The sequence below is a fragment of the Galendromus occidentalis genome, unplaced genomic scaffold, assembly GCF_000255335.2.
Source record: "Galendromus occidentalis unplaced genomic scaffold, Mocc_1.1 scf7180000077458, whole genome shotgun sequence".
Taxonomy (NCBI): domain Eukaryota; kingdom Metazoa; phylum Arthropoda; class Arachnida; order Mesostigmata; family Phytoseiidae; genus Galendromus; species Galendromus occidentalis.
The window spans coordinates 98,206-123,899 of NW_003805446.1; the positions used below are offsets into that span (position 1 = coordinate 98,206).

General features: G+C 49.8%; 4 protein-coding genes across 4 annotated transcripts; 2 read left to right on the forward strand and 2 right to left on the reverse strand.

The window, feature by feature from the left end:
* Nucleotides 1-357: 357 nt before the first annotated feature.
* On the reverse strand, nucleotides 358-2,713 carry LOC100908226 (ATP synthase subunit s, mitochondrial). The gene is made up of 5 exons (XM_018639785.1): nucleotides 2,602-2,713; nucleotides 2,185-2,298; nucleotides 1,890-2,083; nucleotides 1,294-1,778; nucleotides 358-443 (listed from the first exon to the last, which is right to left on the reverse strand). Exons 1-5 carry the CDS (start codon nucleotides 2,605-2,607, stop codon nucleotides 358-360), a joined length of 885 nt encoding a protein of 294 aa, XP_018495301.1. The 5' UTR covers nucleotides 2,608-2,713.
* Nucleotides 2,714-3,360: 647 nt separating this feature from the next.
* On the reverse strand, nucleotides 3,361-6,178 carry LOC100904515 (alpha-2-macroglobulin receptor-associated protein). The gene is given in 6 exon segments (XM_018639805.1): nucleotides 3,361-3,995; nucleotides 4,069-4,256; nucleotides 4,528-4,782; nucleotides 4,881-4,906; nucleotides 4,909-5,140; nucleotides 5,751-6,178. Coding segments are annotated over 6 exon segments (1,128 nt in total). The 5' UTR covers nucleotides 6,021-6,178; the 3' UTR covers nucleotides 3,361-3,838.
* Nucleotides 6,179-19,602: 13,424 nt separating this feature from the next.
* Nucleotides 19,603-20,406, forward strand: LOC108864347 (uncharacterized). Its single transcript, XM_018639788.1, has one exon. It carries the CDS (start codon nucleotides 19,603-19,605, stop codon nucleotides 20,404-20,406), a length of 804 nt encoding a protein of 267 aa, XP_018495304.1.
* A 539-nt stretch (nucleotides 20,407-20,945) lies between these two features.
* On the forward strand, nucleotides 20,946-22,908 carry LOC100908367 (F-box/LRR-repeat protein 2-like). Its single transcript, XM_003744031.1, has 4 exons — nucleotides 20,946-20,969; nucleotides 21,147-21,348; nucleotides 21,443-21,589; nucleotides 21,731-22,908. Exons 1-4 carry the CDS (start codon nucleotides 20,946-20,948, stop codon nucleotides 22,906-22,908), a joined length of 1,551 nt encoding a protein of 516 aa, XP_003744079.1.
* The last annotated feature ends 2,786 nt before the right edge of the window (nucleotides 22,909-25,694 follow it).

The window sequence follows — 25,694 nt, forward strand, 5'->3', positions numbered from 1 at the left end:
CCACGGCGTAAGTCTGGACACATGGATAACGGTTCACCACAGCCGTCGCGTGGCCGTTCTGGTACAGAAGATCCCGCTGTCTCACGAAAACCTGCTTCTGACCGTTCGGTAGCGTCCATTGGTAGGCGACAGGCGTCGTTTGCCCCGTCCGCGTGGGAACACCTTATCGGAGGATTTTTTTCTCAACTCGAGCTCGTGATCGACAGAAAGAGATCCGACATAGACCGAAGACAGTCCTCCCCTCTCGCGGATGCGATTCCGGCTGACTTCACGATCGAGAAACGCGCTGCTTACCCACGATTATGGCATCCGATGACCACACCAATGCTACGAGCGTCGACAAGCGAATGAGAAGCGTCATGTCCACCGGCGCACAATAAATCCATCTGGAGAAGTGACTCGGACCTCGGTGCGGGACCGAGTTTTATAGCGAACCACATCCGCTCCAGATCAACTTTCTCCAACATTTGAGGCTTGCGAGACGCTTGCTCACCCTTGACAGTGCAAATCGAGGTGGCATGAAGGGAGCGAACCCTTTTCCTGTGAGAACGCTTATTCCGCTCCCTTTCATCGCAAGTTCACGAGGTGCCCCCGTTAATATTCGGTGTCAAAGACAACAATCGATTTTTTTTGCATCGCGTGTCCGAAAACGGTGCCAGAAACGTGACAGGGAAGCGATCGGCTATTTGTCACAAAGCGAAGCGTCGGAGCATGAAAAAAATGGCTAATTTTCAGACGAGCATGATGTCGTTCATATTCTTCATCTGCGATAGCAGAGTAATTCTCACAACTTCGAATGATGCGCCTGGTGAGTGTGTACCCAAATTATAACAATCAGAATAAATAATCGTTTGACCATCATCGTGCGATCTATGCATAGGAGCTCTTTAGGGAATAGAGGACATCTCATGATTATATTATTATTATTATTATTCTTATACCACACATAACCTAAAATATTAAATGATACACGTAATATACCATTGTTATTGGTATATCATTCTTCGGAGCGACCACCTCCGACTTTCCGAACAGACATCAAGAAGGAAAAAGGTCAGGGATAAGGTCGCGGCTTGTTCTCTATCTTCGGAACAAACGAAACGCCATAACTGGATTTTCGAATCACACAAGGAGGGAACAATTCCTCGTCAGCCATTGTATTCCTTTTTATTCGTACACTCGACTCTACAAACTCTTCCCTCACATACACCGAACTTCACAAAACCTCCCAGAGAGCTCAGGAACAAAACTTCTCGATCTAAGTCGCCCCTTGCTTCACCGGAAGACCCAGACCTCGGATTTCAAGAGCAGGCGAGGATTCCTCGAGAAGGATAGCTAGGAGCTCAGGATGCTTGACCCCGGGCAAATTGTACGCGTTGAGCAATTTAAGGTTTTTGCAGCGGTGAAGACACGCGAGTCCTTTCTCTGTGACGAGCTCACATCCGGACACGTCGAGATACTGGAGACTCAAATTGAACATTCCCGATACAGAATCCAAGCAGAAGTCATCAACGTATTTCTGCTTCACCATCTTCAGAGACTTCAGGTCACCGCACCGAGCGAAGTGCTCGAAGCCCCGGTGGAGGATTTGGAAATCTCTTAGATCTATTGCTTCGATTATAAAACCCGGATGATATTTTGTGGGAAGCGTCAACGCTTTGTCCTCGCCGGTCATCCAATCATCGATATTCCTAAACTTGACAGCCGCTGATCGAAGCATTAGAAATTTCGCCGCCGCGATATCGGGCCCGGTCCCTCCGTCCGCCAGTGGATGGTAGCTGTAAGGCGGAGAAGCGTCAGCGATCCCCTCGAATTCCGCTCAAGGGAAAACACGCTCATTCGAGCTCCATCGGTATCGACCGAGTACCAAGTCCTCGCCGGAGACTCACTTTTGATCTTCCCTGAATCGAGCCAATCTTTTCTGCGCGAACATTTCTTTGATGCCTGAATACGAAAGGTCATAGTCTCGTCGTAGAGCTCGCAAGAACCGATCAATTCTGTCAAATGAGGAGTGAGGCTTTCTCACTAGAGCTTCCCAGTCGCTCATGATCTGGTCTCTGGTGTGACCTTCCATCAAGAGTTTCTGAAATGAACGCACATCGGGTTCGAGTCACGCTTTTCCTACCCGGTTTGCTGACACAGTCTCATTAATTGAGGCGATTGAGTGATAAGCCTCACTCTTACCTCTACCGCCCAAGGAGGAGCTGGTTTACCTCGGGAGGGACCGAGGGGATTGGTGTGGGTCATCCTTGTCGGGTTGTGGATCGCGACGAGCGACGTCAAAATTCGACGCTGATGCTGGAATTCGGACACCTTCTCAATTTAAAACTCGACAATGACTCCCGGGACGGCTGTTTTTTTTCCTAGCACCAGGCCGATCCAAAACAAAGTTATTTGTTCCACCGTCGTCCTTATAACGCACTAGGCCGAACGGAGCTCTCGGTTTGCGATTTGCGAATCCATCGAGCCCAGACTCTCCAGACTCCGGAGTTACATTCGACCTCCGTCTCGTTTTCTGGCTGTTCAAAACTCTCTGATGCTCTCCAAGATGTTCCGGATATGAAGGCATGGACTCGAGATTCAAAAATTGAGCGAACATACCTGCATTGTCTTTCGATGAGGCTATTTTCACATTATTAGCTACTTGGTGAGTCGCGCGGAACTGAGCTCTTATTAGAAAAGTGCAGAGCCGGGGAGTCCTTCGTAAACATTCACTAAATCAGCAGGATACGCTCAACGGAGTCCGGGTGGGTCTGGGATATCTCTCTGCGAGCGCGCGCACGCGAGAGGCACAGGTCCTATCTGAAATCGTAGATCAGGACGTAGGCTGCTCCGATTTCTCTCTTCTTCCTCCTCCATGCCCAGCTGGTTTTCAACGCAGTGTTATCTATCAAGCATGACTCGCAGATCTTTCATCTATTCAGTCCGTCGAAGAGTTCGCCGTCCGAGTTGTACCTAGGATAGCCGGTGGAGGAGCCGGTCCCGTTTTGATAAATAGTAAGGGCTTCGATTTCCCGGGTGGTTCACGAATCATCGACATTTCAGCCCTAGAATCTGGAAGGACTATCGCTCTCGGTGTAAGACTCCGAGGGGCGCGGAGGAGGCTAGGGACGAAATTATCGAATCATATCGAGTATTTCCAGCAATGAATTGCATTTCGCTGTCGAGTCCGATCTTTCACCAAGACTTGATTTAGATCCCTTGTGGTTTTACGGATTTAATCATAAGATACAGAAAGATTGAATACAGCAAATGCTCCTTTTGGGGTGCTCCCGAGTGAGCAGCATGGAGAAGCGCACGGAGAAACCGGTTTGCGGACACGAATCAGATTTCAACAGCACAGAATACGAATACTCTTAATATCCCCTAATATTCATTCCGCTAATTTTATTCAACAACAGCTCGGCTTTGATAACTATTGTGACCTCGGAGAAGCAGAGCCCACCGGGAAATATCCTTAAGAACACACACTTCAACGCGTATATGTACTTTATGCATATGTATATAGATGATTTGAAAAACCTTCACGCTATCTTGTCCTAGTATGTCCTTCTTATTGCAGAGCCTCATGCTTCGGAAACTTTAGAAAACGTGGAGATTTCCCGAAGCGAGTCTTTGTCCCTTCATTGCCGGAAAGACGACGGGTTCCCTGACGGGTGATACCCCAGGTCGATGATTTCAGACCCGTCAGAGAAAATATCTATGCTTGAATGAACTCCCGGAACCAAGACGAGGGAGAATCGGCCGGCGATTCCCGAGCGAGGGAAACGCTTGGGGTTATCCGCTGGGAAATAGGGACGACGAATGCCGTAGGATCCAGAGGTCATCGCTCATTGCATCACAATTCACTCCGTCTCGCAATTCTTCCTCTCAGCTCGTCATGTGTTTTCTCAATTTTTTTCTCGAGTTCAGATAGGTTCCGTTTGAATTTTTTAGCTTCGTCGGCGTCCTCGACGAGTCCAGCTTCATGGCGGAGACGATGCAGCTTGCGAACCCTGAAAAGAACCAGACATCAATAATTCCGGCTTGAATCAATTCATCAAAATCGGGGAATCACGTCCGCCGTACCTGTGCTCGAAATGGTGGAGTTCGCTCCTGAGCGACAGCAAATCTTCCTCGTCAAAATCAGCCTCCTTCGCGAGCTTCCATAGTTTCCGCGTTTGCTCATCTTCGAATTCTTTCTCGTTCAGTTTCGCGCGGACTTTCTCGGCGATGTTATCGAAATTTTCTTTCAAGTCTCGATGTTTCACTCTTATCTGTCGACAGAAAGATTTTTAGACAGAAGATCAGAGAAATCACTCTGAAGGGTGGCGAGTCGGGCTTCTCTCAGCAAGATCGTTGCTCGAGAGTTCCGGATGCACGGCGGACGCGAAATTCTTCCGACTCGCCTTGCGAGAGCAGGAGACGGATGCAACTCCGCGCATATCATCATTGTCGATGCATGAGTCATAGAGAGCTCCGATATCTCTCTCTCACGGATGCTCGAGAAATCTGTTTGAAAATTGAAAACAAACGTATCTAACTTACGTCCTCCGCAAGATCGAGGTGCTCCTTCGGCGGTCCATTCTTGTCCTTAGACCTACCCTTCTTCTCGCGGCGGATTGCGCCCTCCTCCTCTTCTTCCAGGAAATGACCGATGTGATTTTCCATTTCAGGAGTCTTCTCGCGGGTTTCGTGCAGATTATCGACGAACGCATAATACTGATCCTGTTTCAGTTGATGATGGTCAAGCTCTTCTTTAAGGATCTTCATCTCCTTCTCATCGAGGCCGGCAGCTTCAATCTATCAGAAGCGAAAGTTATGGAAAATTCTCCGGAGAAGCTACCGGATAGATAGGCGTCAAATCGTTTGTGTATGAGCAGGGCCCCTGTCCTCAGTACCTTGCTCCAGAGCTTATTGAGTTTTTATCCTTGAACATCGATTCGATCTTGTGGTCATCATCGGCTCCTTTTCGGTGCTCTGGAAAGCTCGCAGCGAGACCAAATCTCTCTACGATACCGGCGAGCTGCACTCGCAAAGCCGCCTCCTGCAGGCCATCCTTGTCCTTCCCCTGGGACTTGATCTTCTTGAAAGCGATTTCCTGCTTGTCTTGGGTTTTGAGGTCATGATAGAGAGCCTTGAGCTTGGCTTCATTGAGCGCCTGTAGGGAGAATGGACAGTCCAGGTGAAGCTTGATCACTCGGTTAGGTAACGATAGGTGGTTCCGAAGAGCAGTCATCGATCACGAATATTGGAGCCATGAAGTTCACGCCGTGCACGGGATCGAATACAGAGCGAGCGAGCGAGCGTGACTCGGCTTAAAACACTCAGATCCATCTCAACGGGCCTGAGAAATACTGAATACCTAGAAGGACTCCACCGGAGCGAGACTGAAATCTATGGACATGACGGTGGATGCTGCGCGGGAGCAGCAGGTTAGACAGTGACATACATCATGTCTGTAGAAATTTCGTCGAGATGTCAACTTCCCAGCGATAACGTCAATTCCTCTCGTCGTGGAGCACGCAGATCGAAAGCGAGTCAGTATATGGGGCCGAGGGTGTGGTTTTTCGGGCGTTTTTTCCTACGTTCCGAATGAACGGGACTGACCAGGTACGTCCGGAACGAGATTTTCCGCCGGGGGGATTTTCGTGTAGCGATGCCACTATTCCCGATCGCCGCTTCTATCCGGAATACCAACGGGGCAGATGTCAAGAGGACGCGAAGCATCACCGACTCACTCAGTGTCAGATCTTGTTGGCCATGCTCACCTTCTGACCCTTCTGCCAAATGTTCTGAATCTTCTGCATCTTGAAGAGCCTTTCGGAAGATGTGGCGAAGTTTTTCGGTGGTCGATAGTCCTCCTTGTCATCGGACTTCACATCGCTGTCTCTGGCAGGCCGTTCTTTCCGGGGAAGGTTGGCTTCCTTCGAATAGCTTGAAATCTTCGGTTTTTCGTTCTCTTTGAAATTGCTCTTCTCAGCTGCTGTCACAACGCCGATCAGCAGCGCGCAAAGTACGAGTTTCGTCAGGAGTTCCATGGTGTTCCCCGGTGGGAAATTACACTTCACTTCACGATCTCTCGTTCCTGAGTCATACGACAACAGTGACAGTATGAGAGCCGCTCCGAACAGAAACACCCTCCGAGGACAGCAGGGGGAAGATGCTGAGAAGCGGCACTGTCAGTCGATCCGGCAACATGCGCATCAACATCGACAGCAGAATCCACCGAGGAGCAACAAACAGTGGTGTGCTGCAGACACGGCCGCATCTGAGCGCGAAAATTCGAAATCACAATCGTGGATCAGTCCCTCGGAACTTACGAGCAGAACGCTGTGCCCGATATGTTTCACCATGCGGGAAGACGTCCTCCATGAGCACTCGCGACATCCCAGGCCCTCGGGAGGAACCGGGATTTCGAGTCACATGATAAACTCCGGCTATACCACATACGAGTAGCATTTCAGAATTCATGCTATATGTATGCCGCATAGAGGCTACAATGTCAGAGGATTGGACACAAGTATCGGCGGAGAGCAAAAAAATATACCCCGACAACCATGAGCTTAAAGACAGAAGTGAGAACAAGTGACAGTAGAAGAAATGACGAAATCCAGCGAAGACCAGTCACACAACTGACCGAAGCACGGCAATGCCTCTTCTGCGAAGCGAACAACCATGTGACTTCAGCGTGCGCCGACAAATCCATGAGCCTAACTCGGAAAAAAGAGCTCCTCCTCAAAGAAAACCGATCGCACAAATGCTCGAAGGTGGGACATCGAGCAGCTGCATGTCGCAGAGCACCCACCTGCGATCAGTGCAAAAAACGTAGACACATGACGGCTTTATGCGATCCAAGAATAGTGGTGTCCGCGGCTGCGGGAGCGTTCAGAGAAAAAGGATGAAGGATGGAGGCAACGAGGAGGCGCAATACTGCATCTCCGTGAAGGCCACCGCCATGGGTCCACAAGGACACAAAGCACGAGTGCGGATTCTATTCGATTCGGGATCGCAAAAATCTTACATCAAGACAGGGCATAAACATGAAAATTGTTCCGAAGATCCCGGTAGCTCTGAAGATGTTGAATCAGGCCACAAAAGTCACCGAGACCGGTCTCTGAACATCGAATCCTCTGATGATCATGATCCAGAGACCCCCATAGACATTCTTATTGGGTCTGACCAGTTGGTGGCCATCCAGACACATAACGCGCATCGACTTGCGAAGAACTTAGAAGTCGCCGAAACGGCCTTCGTATGGGCTCTATTCGGAAGCAGCAGCAACGGAACTCCACCCAAGCGTCGCATCACAGCCAATCACGTACAGATCTTGTGTCTTCATTGTAGACTACCTCACCTAGATACGCTGAATCCAATGATAACACTTGAGCGAGATTTCCGTCAGTTTGTCGAAGCGCGAGAGATGCGCGATAGCTATTCTAGACAAACATAGGGAGGAGGATCAGCTCTTCATGGAGGAGTTCATGAGGACCGTGACGTACAACAAGAATGGAACCCACGTGGCACCAAGACAGCGCTTCGCTCCGACAGTGCAGGCGCAGTTTGCACACGGCTCGCTAGGATTTTGCACACGGCACCACCGGATTTGTCGCCATTGTCAAAAAGAGGTATATATTACGGAGCAGAGAGGAACGGCGCCATCTGCACCGGCATCAAGAACATCTGAAAACGAAAAAGTAAGGGGAGTGTTGCATACGCAAGAACGAGTCATCGAGATTCATGAGTGGGCTCTTTCTGTGACGATGATTAGATTTCGAGTCAGCACCTTTCTACTAAGGCAAACTCCCATATTTTCCAGGCTGCGACCATGGGTGATTCGGAATGCAAAGGCAACTGCAGGGGGCCAATCAAACGCGAAGAACGAGCATCGGATGGGGAGGAACACCTGGTAATTTGCGTTTGCAAACCGCTTCCGAAGAAGAACGAACCCGAAGGAGAGGTGACATGCGTCGGTGAATGCCGCTGTGTCTGCGACAGCTGTGAGAAGTCATCGGACTCGCACGGAGATTGCACCTGCAAGTGTACGAGCAAATGCAAGAAGTGCTGCGAGAATGGGAAATGCTGCGACGATAGCAGGTGCTTATGCACCTGCAAGAGCTGCGGCGAGGGACCGAGGAGGCCGGATTCTTGCGTCTGCAAATGTACCAGTGACTGCAAGATGTGCTGCGAGAACGGCAAATGTTGCAAAGATTGCCAGTGTAACTGTTCCTGCGGCGCCTGTGGCGATGACACGAAGAAGGACTTCGGCTGCGAATGTTCCAGCGCTTGCAAGAATTGCCGCAAAGACGGGGAAAGCTGCGCAGAATGCAAATGTGTGTGCCCCTGTAAGAACTGTCGCGAAACTGTGAGCCGAAAGGATTGCTGTGATTCCGCGTCGTGCAGCGTGGACAAGCCGAGGAAGATGTGTCTCTGCAAATGCATCATATCCTGCGGGAAATGCGGCGAAGAGAACAAAATTCTCATCAAATGCATCTGCGAATGTTGAGACCAGATACCCTCCTCTGATGAGCCTGCAAGAGTGCAAAAGCGGCTATTTTCCTTCCCTATCGGTTTTAAGAACTAAATCTGATGCGAGGTGAAGTGATTGAATAAATTCTGTTTTGCGACTTTTGCATTGACTTGTGAAGACGGCGCATACTGTTCCGTGTTAAGAGAGGAATTCCTAGGAGCACGACAGGCATCGTAAGGGAACGACCGATACGACGCCCATCGGAGACTCGAGAGAGCGGGGTCGTGCAGGTATTTAGGTACTCGCGAGCTCCCTCTGTTCGTGACTCTACTGATCGTCGAATCGAAGACCCCGTCAACTGTCCGTTCTACCTGTGAGTCGTTGTAGGGCTGGTTCGGGGCGCTTATGACGCAGCCCGATGCGATAGCGAACAGACAATCAGGTCCAGCATTAGAATCGATCTCATCAATAAATTTCCGAGAAAGACTTCCCGCCTCGTCCGACGGAGCGTGCGAGTGAATTAAATGCTCAATCACGATGACAGCGTCGTCAGAATTCTTCCGCGGTCATCCTCATCGATCGGCCTGTCCTCGAATGTAGGGAAGTAATTCCAGATAGAGGAAATTTGTCCGACAGCGGCTCAGGTTTGCTACCCGGATACAGTCGAATCCTTGAGGCTTGGGTCGTTTACATAATTAAACGATTCGTGTGGTCATCCGCGTGACCCTATCCTAGTTTCTCTCATCGAAAGATCGAATAGTGTGTTCGCCGAGTGGCCGAGAGAAACTGGAGCGGCTGATTCGAGGCGGTCCCGCTCCCGTGACACCAGGTGTCTCGGGCTTCTTAAACTCTGACGTAACGTTATGTGAATATTATACCATGATGTGAACATCAGCTCAGAATCACACTCTCCGAGCCCGCTCGTTGCAATAAGTTGAGGGCTGCATGAATGTGAACAGTTTCGGCTTTCCGGCCCCGGCACCAAACTGTAGGGGCGAAAATTGAGAACTTCTATACGAGTTAGTAGCGAGCTCGGAGTAGGCATTTCGCTTGGGCTGTGAGTCCCGAGATCGTCCGGCGCTGCGGATTCCAGGGTGGAGACCCCCGCAGTCAGAGCCGGTCACTTGACGAAGATGAATCCCGGGCAAAAATAGCGACGCGCAGATCGTATTTGACGACTGGAGCCACCGCATTGCACGTCCCTGTGATCTCTCCTGTGAGCTTGTACTGTGCTGCCCGCCTCCGAGGCGCAGGCTAGCTCTGAGATTCGTGTTTCCGGACCCAGGATCCGGAGACCTCGGGGGCGAATGAACACCGATAACCGGGAGAAAACACATCAGGCTCCTCCAAGGGGCGAGACTTGTCAAAAGCTCTGGAGCTTCTATGCTCGATTCCGAAGTTAATCGTGAGCTCCGGAAACAATCGCGCTCCATAAAGAAATCAATTTTCGGTGGAATCAACTCTACAGGAGAGTATGTTGGGATGAACTGCATCGCGATGAAGCATTGAAATGCGGTTTACTTCGGAGTAGATCGAATCGCAATAAACGTGGAGGGTCTGCTTTTCGCAGATTCCGAGATCGCTTTCGAAGAATCGATACGAGCAACATGCTTTCGTGGTCCGGTTGCTTAAGAAGATAATCGCATGCGCTGCTGTGCATGGGAGCAAGTAATAATTTCGTGATTCCTACTGCGTCTCTGACGCAAGAGCCGCTCCGAGAGAATCCTTTGGATTCCTGAAGAACCGGTGGAAATCATTAATTATGGCTACACACAATCGATCTATCGAATCAATCTCAGAGCTCGGTCATCCGTGTAAGAAATGAACTTGTGGAATGTGGTTATGGCTGTGGGTCGTAATCGAGCGCGGTACTAGGGGTAGATTCTGGAGTTCAATCTCGACGACCGCGGCTCCTCGAATTCCAGCGAACATCTCGCTAACTACTTCGGTAATCTCGTACTTCGTCCGCATCCACTACCCTCAAAAAAAGGGCGAGTGCATTGAGACGCCGCCAACATCGCATGGACCATGACCATTTCGCCATGTTTCAAGCATTCGTCTTCTAACTCGAAGCGTGCAACGTACTCTGTAGAAGTCTCTTCCATTCCCGTGCAAAAAATGGAATCCTCCAAAATTCAAAGTGAACTTCAGGGAGCTGCTGGCCCGATCCGGAAACGGGACGTGGATAGACGGATGCGGAACAACGCAAGGTCAATGAAGCCGACAGAAGCCAGCCCGTCCGAGGAGGATAATATCGAGCTGTGTTCCGAAAGCTCCTCCGGGTTTTTCGACGCATTCGACCCTCAATACCCGCCGATCACCAAAAAAATGAACCAGGCTATTGAAAACGCTCTCAAATGTCCTGCAAACCACGTTTTGACCCACTTCGCGGGGCAGCCCTTGACCCGTTCGGATCTCGAAACTCTGGTGGGAGACAATTGGCTAAACGATACGATCGTGAACGCCTACCTGAATCTGCTCGTGATCCAGAGCAAAGAAATCCCATTCTCCCCGAAAATCTACACGTTCAGCACGTTCTTTCTGGAACGCTACTTCGTCATGGGCTACAATGCTGTCCGTGAATGGACCCGAGACGAAGACATTTTCGCACACGACATCTTACTCGTGCCAGTGCACGTCGGAGCGCATTTGTGCTTGGTAGTCGTGGATCAGAGGAAGAAAACAATCACTTTCATGGATCCAAATGGGGGCAAAAACGAACCGCTTCTGGTAGTCGTCCTGGCATACCTCACCGATGAATTCCGCGTCAAGAAAAACTCACAAGTGTGTTTCTCCGACTGGCAAATGGAAACCGAACATGATCTCCCGAAACAAGTGAATCCCTCCGATTGCGGGGTGTTTGTCCTGAAATACGCGGAATTAGCAACACGTAGTTGTATCGGAGGCTTCAGCCACGGAGATGTTCCTTACATCAGGAGGAAGATGATGCACGACTTGATAGAAACGCGTATCCCACCTGGACTTATGGAGGTTCTGGACAGATTCGCCTCCGGAATATCGCCTGACTACGTCCCGAGAGCTCGGCCTCTCGGTGAGTGAGAGCCTCGGCAGTCGAAAGATTCGGAAAAGTGACGACAGGGAGAAGACCCATGGACAGAGAAAAGGATCGAGCCCACGAGCCCGGGCGAGGAAGAAGGAAATCGGAAAACTCATTCACACTAACTTAGAGGACGATCGCAGCAGATGGCCATGCATGGAAGGTCATCACATCCAAACCCGAAGAGCGAACAGCGAATAAAAACTCTTGTATCCACATTCGCGCTTGTTGAGCTCCGAAAATCAGTAATGAGTTAGGACGGCGCGACGCCGACGAGGCGATTGCTCTAAGAATATCAAAGTTTGTGCCTCATCGCTGATCCTCCAAGGCGTTTCGGAATCGCTCTACAGAAATTTGCTTCTGTACGGGACATTCTGATTCCGGGGGATTTTCTTTTCTGGTGAACATCGGATGGATACCATTGTATAGGATGAGCTCAAATTATTTCTCTCCTTTTCCTTCAGTTGGTGGGAAGAATGAAGGGTAGACGCGACGCTTCGGTGAATCGATCAAGCGAAGGCGACGATTAGCCTTGAGCAGCTTCATCGCCAGGGAGGTGGTTGGGCGGGTCTCGGCGAACTTGCACTCTAGTCTGAGGAGATTCCTTGTGAGTGTATGCAGTACGCAGTGGTGCGAATCTTTGAATCAGCAGAACGCAGAGATCGGCGAGTTTCTGGAACACAGTGTCCGCATCTCCACACCCGCTGAGGAAAACTTTCCACGCGATTTGTCTAGGTGCGTCGGCACTGATAGACGATCCATGTCGTGATAATTTGTGCGACTGACATCCTCATCGAGGGGCATGAGGCCAAGGGACACTCCGTAGAGTATGGCCTTGTGGTCAGAAAGAATGGGCGGGTCGATAATGTGGAGATTTTCGATGAGGTTGGGGTCAGATGCAAGGAGGAGATCGAGTAAGGATCCCGAGTGGTGAGTAGATTCCTCGACGAGTTGATGGAGGTTATTCTCTTGACAGCAGAGGAGAAACGCAGATGCCTCAGTGTTTGGGTTGAGTGGAAGAGATGCTGAGTTCCATTTAATCCTTGGGAGGTTAAGATCACCTATCACGATGGTAGGAAGATCTGTTGCGCAGCATGTGGAGATGGCTTCACAAGAGAGTTTGAGAGAGTCGAGGGCACCGGATTTGGCAGCGGAGCGGGCGTTCATGTAAAGACAGCGTAGGATCTTCGGTTCTTCGGGTCGTGGTAGTCAGTCGAACCTAGTACATAATATCCAGCAGGTTTTCCTCCTTTAGGAGTCCCTTGAACGGTTGAACGCGGACTCCGGACGGCCACAGGTGCTCAGCGAGCAGAGCTTGATTCCCGAAAGGAATTTTTATCGCAAGAGACGCAATCTTGGAGCCCGCCCTGGCTTTGAATTTCCCCACGAAATGACTTCGGGACATATTTTCCGCGCGAAGTCGAGTATGGTGGATGGGGTGGTTTCCGGACGTGTGCGAGTAACAGAAATGTGAGATGAGTTAGGGGAAGTGGATGCTGGAGTAATCGTGAGAGCAGCACGGGGTGGGGGAGGTGGAAATCACTCTGATCAGACTTAATCTCGGTTCGCCGCCGGTCTCTTTGCTGAGCTGGTTTCCTCGCTGCTTTCGTAGAGATGGTGTCCCATGAGCTCGCCGGTTTTTCCCGCCGGGTAGGGGGAGTGACCTGGCTTGACGAGAAGCTCTCAAAGACCCGCAAATTGCTGAGAAGATCACGATTGACAGCGAGAAGTCTGGTCCTGTCCTGCTCGGAGGCTCCTCTTTCCCCCTCGAGGGTGCGCAGTTTCGCGCGAAGAGCTAGGTTCTCGGACCCGAGCGTTTCCAGTTGCGCAGTGAGTGCATCCTCAGATGCGAGCAGACCACGCCCGGCTCGAGCGGATGGGTAGTCGGACCCAGGGCGATCGCAATTTCCGATATCAGCATCCCGAGAACTCTGCGCACGAGCAATAGCGACGACATCTTCTCCAACTGATCTTCGATATGAGCAGACCGGGCATTCAGATTGAGTGTCGCTCAGCCGCTCAACTCAGAAGCATGAGTCACAGGCAACGAATCGCGACAAAGACTCAAGGAGTCGAAAAGGTGGCCCAGGTAAGTTCGTTGGACCGCAAGGATCCCGACTCGAGGATCCATCCCGTATCCAGGGGCGTACGCAGGGGGGGGCTAAGGGGGCTATAGCCCCTCCCAGATGGTTTCTTCGTAATGCTGTAGTATAGGAGCGAATCGCCATATCGGATTTCAGCCCCATGCGGAGACCCGATCTAGCCCCCCCCCCCAAAAAAACCTCCTGCGTACGCCACTGCCCGTACTCAAAACATCCACGAAGGTGATCGACAAGGGTGACCGCGGTGGTGTCTGGACCCGGGCACCGTACAGCGAGCGCATAGAAAAGCGAGATCCGTATCCCCGGCCTGACTCCGTAGCTTCGTGAAGTCCGAGGCACAGGATCTGTGGGTGGCCAATCCACACCTGGTACAAAGAAAAGGCCTGCAATTTCTGTGGAAACCGAGGCTGCAGGAGGGGCAGATGTCGCACACCACTGCGGTTGTCTAGATCATGAGGGATGGTTTAGACAGCGGAAAAAGCTGATGCAAACCGGACAGGGAGATGCATTTTCGTCTCTGGGGGCTGTCCTGTCCAATAGGTGGAAAATCCAGAAAAGGCACGGAGGCTCACGTAAGCAGCTGTCACCTGTCTGCCGTAGCAGACGACTTCTGATTGCTCCGTTCACAAGACCATCCTCGACGTCTACATTCGCCGTCAGCATATAGGTATAACCCTCTGTCTGCGTGATGCTGTAGGGAAGGTTGCCGGTATCCTTACTTTCCATACGGTGTACTTTACCGATTATTATATTCTTCGCTCTTCGTTCGTCTTGTATACTGTCATCGTATCCGATGCTATGAGGACCTCCGTTCCTTCATTTCTGGGAATGGCCTTCGAATTGTACGTCTCGACATCAGCGTTATTGAAGAACAAGCGGAGAACTTCGCTTGACAAATCCGCATTGCACCATTCACGTGTTCTGAATCGGGATTGGAGTACTCCCGTCTCCCTGGCATCCAGATCCTCACCGCTACCGATTTTCGTCCACATGGTTGAAAATGTTGCGTCGCTCTGACGCACAACAGTTACCAATGGGAAATAATCCAGTGCTTGCCAAAGGACCGCTTGCCCCGCTTGCTTGTCGCGCTGAAGACTGGAGTAGCGTTCACTGGTGGAAGCTGTTTCAAACCTCCACACGATGAGATTCATTCCGCCGAAACTCTGATCATACTTACCAGTCGTACCTCGCAGTCGGGAATTGACGGCATGGATAACATGCGAGCCGCCCATACTCATCTCGTCGATTACGACGCATCTACCGTTTCGAAGGTGATGCCAATATGTTTGTAGAACCTCTGTGGATAGCGGGTTCGCCTGTCTCGACAGCGTGAGGCGGAAGGCGGAGTGAAGCATTGAGCCATCTATCCCCACCGCAGCTCCGCCGGTTGTCGCCGTGGCGATGTACGCGTTGTTCATATAATATTGTGTTGCTGTTAATATCGATTATATGATTATATGTTTCCATCAACGCTCTTAGTGTGAATGTCTCACCGCACCCTGCGGGTCCAGTGAGGAAGATCTGGATGGGTTCACGGTTGGACTCATGCAAACGATGAATGACTTCCAGAACCAGTTCTCGTTGCTCGGCATTCGTTTTCCTCATTAGCGCACAATAATCTGCTTTTCGAATTCCTCAGCACCTCAGAAACGTCCAATACCGATTCTCCCACGAGACACCAAGTCATGGCCGACAACGATGAACATGTACTCTTTGGCGACGAAACGGCCGAACTACGCTGCTTTCCGTCTCGACGTTTCCGGAAGCAACTTCCCTGATTGAAAAACAGTCATCAATGTCTTACTTTCCGCTGAGCTTGACTGTTGTGAGGTAGGAAATCGAAGCATCTTGCCCGACAACCCCTTTGCAAAAGCCAATAGCATCGCTCCTACGATATTACTCAATTCCATGGATATTGAGCTCGTTCGCCTCAGGCTCAATGGCAACGTTGGCGCTTTCACAGCTCCAATGTTGTATGAGTTGATAGTCAAGGATTCGAACGAACCACAGCAACCGAAATTCAGGCGACCATGCGTTCCGTCTTCAACTTCCAATTCAGTCCGCACAAAACTCCAATCCAAAATCCTACGAAATTCAGAAAACTTCTACAGGAGGTCACTGAGGTCGGTGGCCTTCTCGACGACACCGTAATAACCTCTCGTCTCCTGGAGGCTTCGCCTGACACCTGGGCTAACTTCATCCAGTCCTGGGAACTCAGCCTAGTGAACGGCAAACGATCCTCAATCTTTATGCAGCCATCGAAAACGAAGAAAGCCGCCCCTAGTGAACGGCAAACGATCCTCAATCTTTATGGAGCCATCGAAAACGAAGAAACCCGCCTCAAATGCCGTTCTAGAAACCAACAATAGTTCCTTGATCAGAAATAACGGATCTCTCAATGGAAATAATAGAAATTTCAATCCATCGAGGCAAAACTATCACAACAATCGCAGTTCAAATCAGAATAACAATAACCCGTCCGTTTTCTACTATGCGCCCTCCCGTCCAAACCAGTATCAGAACCCAGGACCCTCTTATAGGCCTAAGTTTAATAACAACCATTCTTCCAATTCCCCTATCGCCAGTCAAGTCGTCCCTCTAACAATAATCGAAGACCTAACAACAAAACAGGGAAAATTATGGACCTCAAAATCAGAATTCCAGAAATAGTCACTTTCGAGCCAATCATACAGGAGCTCGGAGTTTATCCACTCAAGCATTCAGTAATTCGACATCAGAAGTATCCAATTATTGGATTCTCGACTCGGGAGCGTCGAACCATTTTTGCAGTTCTCTTGAATCATTCTCGAACTACGAAATGCTTCAAACCTCTGTCAAGGTAGGAGTCGGCGGCTCAAAGATTCCCCGAGAATTTGCGACTGGCACCGTCAAGCTTGAAATAAATCCTTCGGAGAAAGATACCTTTTGGACCTTGATGAAGTCCTCTTCGTTCCGACTCTCCGTCGTAATTCGTCGCGATCCGGCTGGACCATGGAAGCAAATGAGACATGAATCACTCTCGAAAATTCCTCAGACGCCTTCTCCGCAAATACCGACAATGGCCTCATGGTGATCAACGGCACCCCCTATCTCTCCGAAATACTCCACAAGCTAACACGTCCATACTCGCGAAAAACCCCTTTCTCAAGCAAGCACACGAAGTTTTCAGACACATGCATAAATGATGAGTCAGACACGTTAGTAAAACAGGGATTGAAATTCAAGAATGACGATACTCAATGTGAATCATGCAATCAGGGAAAACCTAATCGAGCATCGTATCATCTCAAACCTTCAGTCACAAGACCTCAATTGCCAGGGCAAATAATTCACCCAGATTTGTGTGGCCCCATGAGGCCATCTCTCGACAGATCGAAATACTTCATGGATCTATACGATCATTATAGATCTAATCTCGCTTCAATAAGCTATATATCCTCAAATCTAAAGATGAAGCACCTCAATACATCATCCAATACATTCAATGGTTCGAAAAGGAAATGGGCGGAAAAATCAAAGCTTTGATGTGCGATGGAGGTTGAGAGTTCATCAACTCCAAAGTTAAAAGAGAGCTAAACAGAATAGGAGCAGAACTCATTGTGAGCAATCCCAGAACAAGTCAACAGAACGGAACAGCCGAGAGGAGAAATCAAACAATTACGAAGCTTGCGAGAACCATGCTTACAGCAGCTCAGTTGAACCGAACTCTATGGGCAGATAACGTGCCAATGCGCCGTGTACTCGGTGTAAAGTAAGTATGCGCGCACTTGGGATTTTCCCTCTAACTTTTGAACGCCTCTATGGATTTCGATGCAACTTTGTGGAGAAAATTCCTCTCCTCGGGGGCTGCGATTCCTTGTCAACCGACTCAGAGTATTCCGATCGAGTCGAAGATGCCGAAAATTTCCTTGGGAATAATGCAACATTTCCGCCCCGAATATGTAACAAAAGTATGCGCGCGCCTCGACCGACTGCGTTCCTCGCCCGGCTAAGGCACCGGGGCGACTAATCTGAGGATTTCGAATATCGCGGAGTCTCATCGCGCCTCGATGAGGACAGAATCGCCGGTCAAACTCCTCCTTCGAGGTATGACTGTCATGTTCGCTAATGTGCCATGTATGTCAAAATGAGTTCGACGGGGACCTTCTTGGATACATTGAGAATCGGATGGTGAATTTGACCGGCGATTCTGTCCCCATCGAGGTGCGATGAGACTCCGCGATATTCAAAACCCTCGGATTAGTCGCCCCGGTGCCTTAGCCGGGCGGGAAACGCCATCGGTCGAGGTGCGCGCATACTTTTGTTACAGATTTGGGGTGGAAATGTTGCGTTTCTTCCAGGGGAAATATTGGCTTCTCCCACTCGATCGGAATATTCTGGATCGCTTGACGCAGAATTGTGGCCCCCGAAGAGAGGAATCTCTTCCACAAAGTTTCATCGTAATCCATCAAGGCCTTCAAAAGTTAGGGGGAAAGTTCCAAGTGCGAGCATACTTTCATTGAACAGTTAAGAATAAGACCAACATCTGCGAGGTAACAGGCAAATCAGCCTTCGTAACGTTATATAATGTTCCGCGCAACCTGTCTTTGCATCCATTCGGCTCGAGATGCTACTTCTATAAGAATGATCCTTAAAAGAGTTAGTGGCAACCTAAAGCCTTTCCCGGCATCATGGTCGGATATGCAGAAAGAATTGATGGCTATCGCGTCTTACAAGAGAGCACGCGTGAAATTTTCCTCACGGAGGATGTATCTTTTCTCAACAAGAAACCAATGGGTCAAGCAATGATCAATTCAAACGACATTGAATTCTTGGAGAATCAATGTAGTGATCAAGAGATAAGCGATGATAATGAGAATCAGGAGAATCGAAATCCAGAGCCCGAGATACCCGAAGAAGAAGAACCCCCAGTACGAGGAAATAATCCGAGGATGAATCTCAGAGACGAAAGCCAAACTAGGACACCGAGAAGATTCGAGATGGATTTCACAGAAATTCTAGGCTCAGCGCCTTCCCCTTCCAAACAAGCTATGGATCCTCGGTATGCGGAACAATGGAAACGGGCCATGAACGAAGAACTCCGATCAATGGAAAATCACAAGGTTTGGACATTAGTGAGTCCACCTAAGCCTCAGAAGCCCATATCTTGCCGATAGGTATTCAAAGTCAAGCCCGCCAAGGATGACGAAGGCGAAGTTTTCAGAGCTCGTCTCTTAGCTCTTGGATATAAGCAAATTGAAGGAGTCGACTATGGGCAGTTGTTCAGCCCCGTTGCAAGATTCGACACCTTGCGATTTCTGTTCTCGATTTGTGCAGCAAACAGAATGCATTCGAGACGATTCGACATTAAAATAGCTTTCTTATACGGCGATGTCGAAGAAGAGATTTACATAACTCAGCCTTCAGGCTTTCTCGACGGCAGCGGGAGGGGTTGCAAGCTCAATAAGAGCATGTGCCCTCTCGCTTTCTGGCTCTTCAATCGACAGTTTCTCAATCTTCAATGCGTAGCACCTACTGGCCCATTCCGTAACTGCATCGGGCTATGCAGTACAGACATTTTCTCCGTTTCTCTTCACCAAAAGAACAATCAGACAAGAAATACCCACGACGAGTCTCAACGAGCACGACAAACTCACTGTAGCTCTCAATAGTGACAACGACAAAATCACGCCTCGAACGTTCGCCCCCGCGCGCGGGGGAGAACATACACGGCAAGAAAACGTCCACGTCAATCGAATCAAGCGCAGAGACGACATTCAAACCTCAGCGTCCACAAGCACAGCGGGCTTCTAACCATATCACTTTGGGATAACCCGATAAAATCCATCATAGAATCATTCAACGCTCAAGGAAATTATTCAGCCTTTCCTTTCACCATCAGAGCTGCTGTAAAACTGAATGGCAGTGAAGATGGTGAAGATGGCAGACTTCAGAGCTTACACGCTCAAAGCATATGGACATTCAACAGATTCGAGATCACACGGATCCAATGGATGGCGACAGGTGTACCGAAGCTAACATACGCGAACGCAGTGTTGGCATCGCGGGCATCGAGACAAATTACGGCCATCTTTGATAGAACTCAGGTGGCCGCAGGGAAATGGGCTATGGGGATCACGGCACATAAGGTCGCGACAGAGTTTGTGCTCGGCGAGCTTGGGTGGTCCACATTCGAGAGCAGAGAGGCGCAGAGCAAAATCCGATACTTCGCAAGAGTAAGTGCGATGGATTCAGACCGATGGCCACGGAAGTGCCTATCGATGATGGCCTCTACAAATATATACACAGAAGCCACAGCCCGACTGAACTTTCTAAAAAAACGATTCTCATGCACGGATATTCCCCTAGAATATACGGGAGATCAGAGTGCGAGATTCCAACTCTTCAATGAACAAGTGAAGAGGAGGATAAAAGAAAAACTAAGTGAGCAATGGACGGAGTCAATGAGCTCGAAATCAAGTCTCACCCTATATAGACAATGGAAAGTAAGGGGCGTAACGGTACGCGGGCTATATACGAATAGTCGAGGGAGTACATTGTTAGCACTGGCCAGAGCGGGAATGCTACCGACCAGAGCACATCGAACGAAATACGAACCACTCGACCCATTGTGTACGAAATGCGGGAGAGAGGTAGAAACAATCCCTCACATCATCATGAAATGTGAACCATATCACTCTGAGACGAATGAGCTCCCCAGAATGCTGGGCTTGGAGGGGGAGGGTGACGATGGGACATGTGAGGAGACGAAGAGAACGCTCGAGGAATGGGAAGACGAGGCCCGAAGGATCCGCTAGAGAATACTCGCCCCTGGACTAGGGTCGCCCGTCGATGTGGCTCTTGGCTACACGAGGGCGAGGATCACTACCATACCATACCATACCATGGTAAATCTCAGTCTCCGTCTCTGTACGATCCAACATCAATGCACGCTTCAAATCAACCCCGAACCCTCGTCTCATCGTAACCCCGCATTCTCAACCCCGTCTACATCTCCCGTTCCGTGCACCACTCTTAACCCTGCTTTGAAGAATCACTAGAATCCCAGATGTAAGCAACTAGATAGACAGAGTGATGCTCACGAATAGGTACCCACGTAGATTCCCTCACTCAACCAATAGGTACCCACGTAGATCCCCCTCTCTCAACCATTAGGTACATATATAAGCACCAACAACCTCAGAATAAAAAACCGCTTACTGTCCGCTATCAATCACTCCATGTCCCCGTGAGTGTATTGTATCTCTACTTCTCCTGCGGTCTGAACCTCTAGCCAGATCAGTGACAGCTCTGGGTCGGAGCACGAAGCCGAGAATCACAAATCGTGACAATAACCATGATGGACACCCTACCTGCTGAGGTTCGTACTCTCTTTCCCTCCTTCGCTCTATCATTTGACAGGAATCGAAGCCAGAAATCGCGCACGAAATCGCGGCTCAGCTGATTCCCGATGGGATTCTGGTGTACAATTACGTTCTTGGGGTTCAGATGGCCCGATCCGCATTGTTCTTTAAGGACTGAATTTCTCTCCCTTCAGTTACTGGAGCCGGTGCTACTCAGCCTTGGCCCGCTAGAGCGGCTCAACTTCGCTCAAACCAGCCGTCAGATTGCCGAGCTCGTGTCGCAGTCCATCTGCCTCAGAGATGTACTCGTAGAAATCCGAAAATCGAACGCGGATGAGGCCGAGGAGGTATTGATGAAAAGTCGGCGGAATTGTAGGAAGCTCAGGATGTTTGAAGGTACTTTTAATCCCCTCGTGAATATAATTATTGTCAAAGTTTTGGATATAAGCTCTATATTCGAGTTGAGCGAAGCAACATTCTCCTACCGCAGTCGAGGTGGCTAGATTCGGAGAGTCCTTCTGGAGCAAACTCGGGCAGAACCTCCGCACGCTGGAGCTCTTGAACTGTGATGGAACAGCCGATGACTTATTCAAGATCCTTCGGCATTGTACAGAGCTGCGATACTTAGTTATGAATGGTAAGCGAGACCTTCGGAGCGCCCCGAGCAAGTCTTTGATGGCGCGGTTGAATCGCAGTTTCTGAATTGATCTGATAGTTGAGGCTCCGCCAGGGATGGTGAGCCCTCTCTACACTCACGTATCCCTTCATCCCCTTCTAGGCTTCGGACCGGAAGCCGGGGTACCAACTGCAAGCAAGCTGGCACCCCCGTTCCATCTTCAGCACATATCCTTAGACGCCGACCTGCCGATTGAAACACTGGAGCGTTTATTCGAACTGACGCCGAGTCTAACGTCCCTCTCCTTCTGTTACTTGGAAACTTCTGGCTTGGAGTACGAGAAAAGGCTCGCTTTCTTCCTCAATCTCGAGCTCAACCTCGAGCGATTGAGCATCACCATGGCTGCCCTACGGGACAACTTCGTGGTTAAGCTCTTGAGGAAGCATGCACGTAGCCTCGCGGTGTTGGAAATGACTTGCTGCGCCGATCTCACGCACAAGGCCTTCGAAGCCATAAGCGGATGTAGAAAGCTGCGTCATCTGACGCTTAGAGGGAGCGTTGCGCTATCAGAAGAGCATTTGTTGAAGATCTTCATCAACTGTCCCGAGTTAGAAACTTTCCCGCTGCCCAACTTCGGGCTGATTTCAGATGCGTTCTTGACTCGGATTAGCAAAGTTGAGAAGGTGAGCGACCTCTGCCTACATAATTATGAGGCCTTCACCAGCAATTCACTCGCAATCTTGAGCAGGATGAAGAATCTGCGTCGCTTGAAGCTACCCCCCTTCGATGACGATGGCGGCTCGTACGAAATCCTTTCTACCCTCTGGCAACTCCGCTCTTTGGACTTGGGCGTGCACAAGGGTCCCTCCCGAGAGAGCTTTAATATGCTTACCCAGAATTTGCTTGAATTAGTCGAGCTTGCCATCAACTGCAAGGATCTGGTAGATACCGATGGACTCAAATTCAATCAACTCAAGAAGTTGCGATGCCTGAAGATTTTGAGAGGACCGAATTTCACGGACAGAGCCTTTCTGAGGGGTCTGGGCTCGAAATCACTGAGGGAGCTTTATATAAGGGATTGTCCTCTGACAAGTTTCGGACTCGTAAGCATAACCGAGCATCATACTCGTTTGGAAAGCCTCTCCATTGACCGTTGTGATAATCTAACAGAGAGGGCAGTGGCTAACGCACTCCGACACGTCCCCGGTCTGAGAAAGCTAGCGATCGCAAATTGCGAGAGAATCACCGAGGAGTCTCTCTCAGCTCTGGCTCTGGAAAAGCTGTGCCCTAGACTTCGGTCAGAATTGAACCAATGTAGCCCCTTGTGTCAGCAGAGATAACCAGAGGACGGAAGGATCTTCTTCCCGAAATAATAGTAATAAAATCCTCATAGGCATTTTTCACCGTCCGAACTCAAATCTCCACAAAGATTCCTTTTGTCCGTGAGCACCCTGACGGACGAATATTTTTTTGAGCGATAAAAATATTTGGGACATGATGGAATCGCATGTCCTAGTGAACAGACATGATATAGTGAGAGACCAGTTATTTAGACAGCCTTTCGAGCGTGTGCTGCGGCTCGACACGCTGCGAACGCTTTCAGCTCCCCGTGCTCCTGAGAAGTTGGAGAATTCCGCGGGGATCAGCCCAGGCCGAATGATGCGAAATCGGGAGGTTTCATCTCAAGAGCAATGTATTGGTTGATAAACGGAGTAGCCGCGCATCGAGACTTCCAAAGGCATTTCACAGGAGAGAAATGATTCCAGTTTGGGCTATAGCTCTGCCTGATTAAATGTACTTATCTGCGTGGATAGATGCTCCGATCGAGGCTCGGCGAAATAGGGGGGCACTCTCATTTTTTCATTATTCACATCGGGATGACTTTTACTTCTTACCAAGGCTGGGGCTCCAATCCTGGGCTCCAATGGGATCGATGATGGAATAAGACAGGGACAGGGAAGTGGGAGATGGAAGGAGGGGGAGGGGGCCCGGTCGATTTTGGTTCTCCGATTTCGACTCGGACAACATCGTGATCGCGAATGAAAGAGTCAGCGAGTTTAGATTCCTGTGAAGGATAAAGTAGCAAAAAGTCGATAGGAGAGTCTTCGATCTCCTGAGGAAGTCCGCCCCGCCCTGGTATTTCTAAGCACTCCAATGCGAGTTCGCTGACATGAACGACCCGTATCGGTCTAAATAGTCGTAGTGGCTATTGACTTATAAGACTTTTTTAGGACTTGCGCTTCATCAGAAGGGAGGATAGTCGAGACTGGCAGTGTATGTAGTAGCTTTCTCATTCCTTCTTCTCGAAACGGAACGGTTCCGTAATCTGATTATTGTCTCGGGATAATCAGGGAGGGAGAAATTTCGTAGGGAGCTGTCGAACCATAAGTTGCCGGAGGGAAAAGGAATCCCGAGGTCGGAGAAAATCCTATTCCATCGCAATATTCGGCTTGGGTCATTCTTGGAGGCGATTCGGTGCCGTGAAGTTCAGCTCGGCTGGATACTGATCGACTTGACGGCAGGAGAATTCCGAGATAGATTTGTCTCGCATCCGGAAGTTCGCCGCAAACCTTTCGGTTGCCCCCTGCTCACGCGTTTTCGTGGGACCCGCCGCCCATCCGGTCCTGTCAGGCGGACGGGGTGTCTGGTTGCGGGAGCCTCCCTTTAGGCAGGGGCCCGTTGCTGAAGAGGGATTCAGAAGGGACATCTTCATCGGCCACACATGGAGATCTACGATCTTGATCCGGTTCATTGAGCTGATTCTCGGTCGAGCGCGGTACACTAGGCCGTGAGCTACCAGTTCTCTCGACGGAAATATTTCTCTGCATTTGGCTTGACCACATCCGAGCCCCCGGATCAGCTCTCGCGCCGCGCGAGTTTTTAGCGTAGAACTACGCTATAGCCCCCGGTAACGGGCACCAACTTCAATGGGGAGTATTGGGGGGCCAAAGCTCGAAAAAATTCGAATCTCGGAGATAGCATGCGTATGTGCTGGGGCCGTCTGCTAGAGGCTTACGCACTTTTCCCATGCGAGTCACCCGTGTAACAAACTTGTCGAGCTTATTTCTCTGAAACAGAGCGTTTGACAATGAAAATGGTGATGGCTGAATATGTCCGGCTGAGAATGAGGCACCGTTCATGCTAATCAATTTCCCCCTTATCTAGATTATTTCATAAAATACAGGCCAAGAAGTAGGCTCGTTCTCGCAGAACGTCGGAACGAAGACTCGGAGGCTGAAAAAACTGAGGGCAAGAAACCCTCAGCATACCTTGATTAGTCCTAATCAACTGTTCTGGAAACGCTATGTCCATTGATGGACCCAGAAATTCCCTGTTTCTGATTTTAAACATATATTTTGCGGAGAATCTCTCCTCCGCTAGAGATGGATCTATTCTTCAGGATCGCCTCAGTTTTTGTCTAAATTAATCGTTGAAACTTTCCTCGATTCTCCCTCCACCCTGCGATGATGTTGAAGACAACTAACACCTCCGGTTGAGGTTGTACAATGACAGCGAAGAACGATGTGCGCGCGTTCTCCATTTCATATCTCCTCTTATGAGAATGGACTCTCGTCGTTCATTCTAGCCTTGGCTACTACATTCGTGCGTTTCCTTCCCTCATTGGTCGATGTCGATGGTCGTGGAAGGACACCGGCGGAGAACCTTCTGACTAGCAAGCTAAGGATGCCGGACTCCGTGAAGAAAAAAGAACGAGTTGCGCCTAATACATCGTCAGCCGTAATCCCGACATAAGAAAACGAACAGTGTTCAGACAAGCGATAAGAAGCAGATTCCCGTAGCAAACAAGGGCGAGAAGTCGTAGTTCAGTTCAACCGAAGTGGTCCTCAGGAGATCACCTGTCAGGCAGGACGCAACGTGGTGCTTAGAGAATCTAGCCACGGCGGGCCGTACGGCTTAGCGGACGATTGGGAGGGAGTGGTTCACCCAACGATAAACTTTTTAGACGGTGCTGTCGTCCTGTCGCAGCATTGTGAATGAATGAACGTGTGTCTATCGCGTTGGGACAAATCATTCCAGAATGAAGAGCTCTCTTTTTCGAGTGCCGCCGCCCAGTGATGGTCTCGAAAAGGAGGATAAGGGAAGCCATCCTTACAATGCCGAATCA

Coding starts and splice junctions, on each gene's coding strand:
- LOC100908226 (XM_018639785.1), bottom strand. Junction 2,084..2,184: donor CTCCTCCTTGGGCGGTAGAG/GTAAGAGTGAGG, acceptor CGTTCATTTCAG/AAACTCTTGATGGAAGGTCA. Junction 1,779..1,889: donor CGATTCAGGGAAGATCAAAA/GTGAGTCTCCGG, acceptor TCCGCCTTACAG/CTACCATCCACTGGCGGACG.
- LOC108864347 (XM_018639788.1), top strand. CDS start 19,603: ATGGCGACAGGTGTACCGAAGCTAACATACGCGAACGCAGTGTTGGCA.
- LOC100908367 (XM_003744031.1), top strand. CDS start 20,946: ATGATGGACACCCTACCTGCTGAG. Junction 21,349..21,442: donor GAAGCTCAGGATGTTTGAAG/GTACTTTTAATC, acceptor CTCCTACCGCAG/TCGAGGTGGCTAGATTCGGA. Junction 21,590..21,730: donor GCGATACTTAGTTATGAATG/GTAAGCGAGACC, acceptor ATCCCCTTCTAG/GCTTCGGACCGGAAGCCGGG.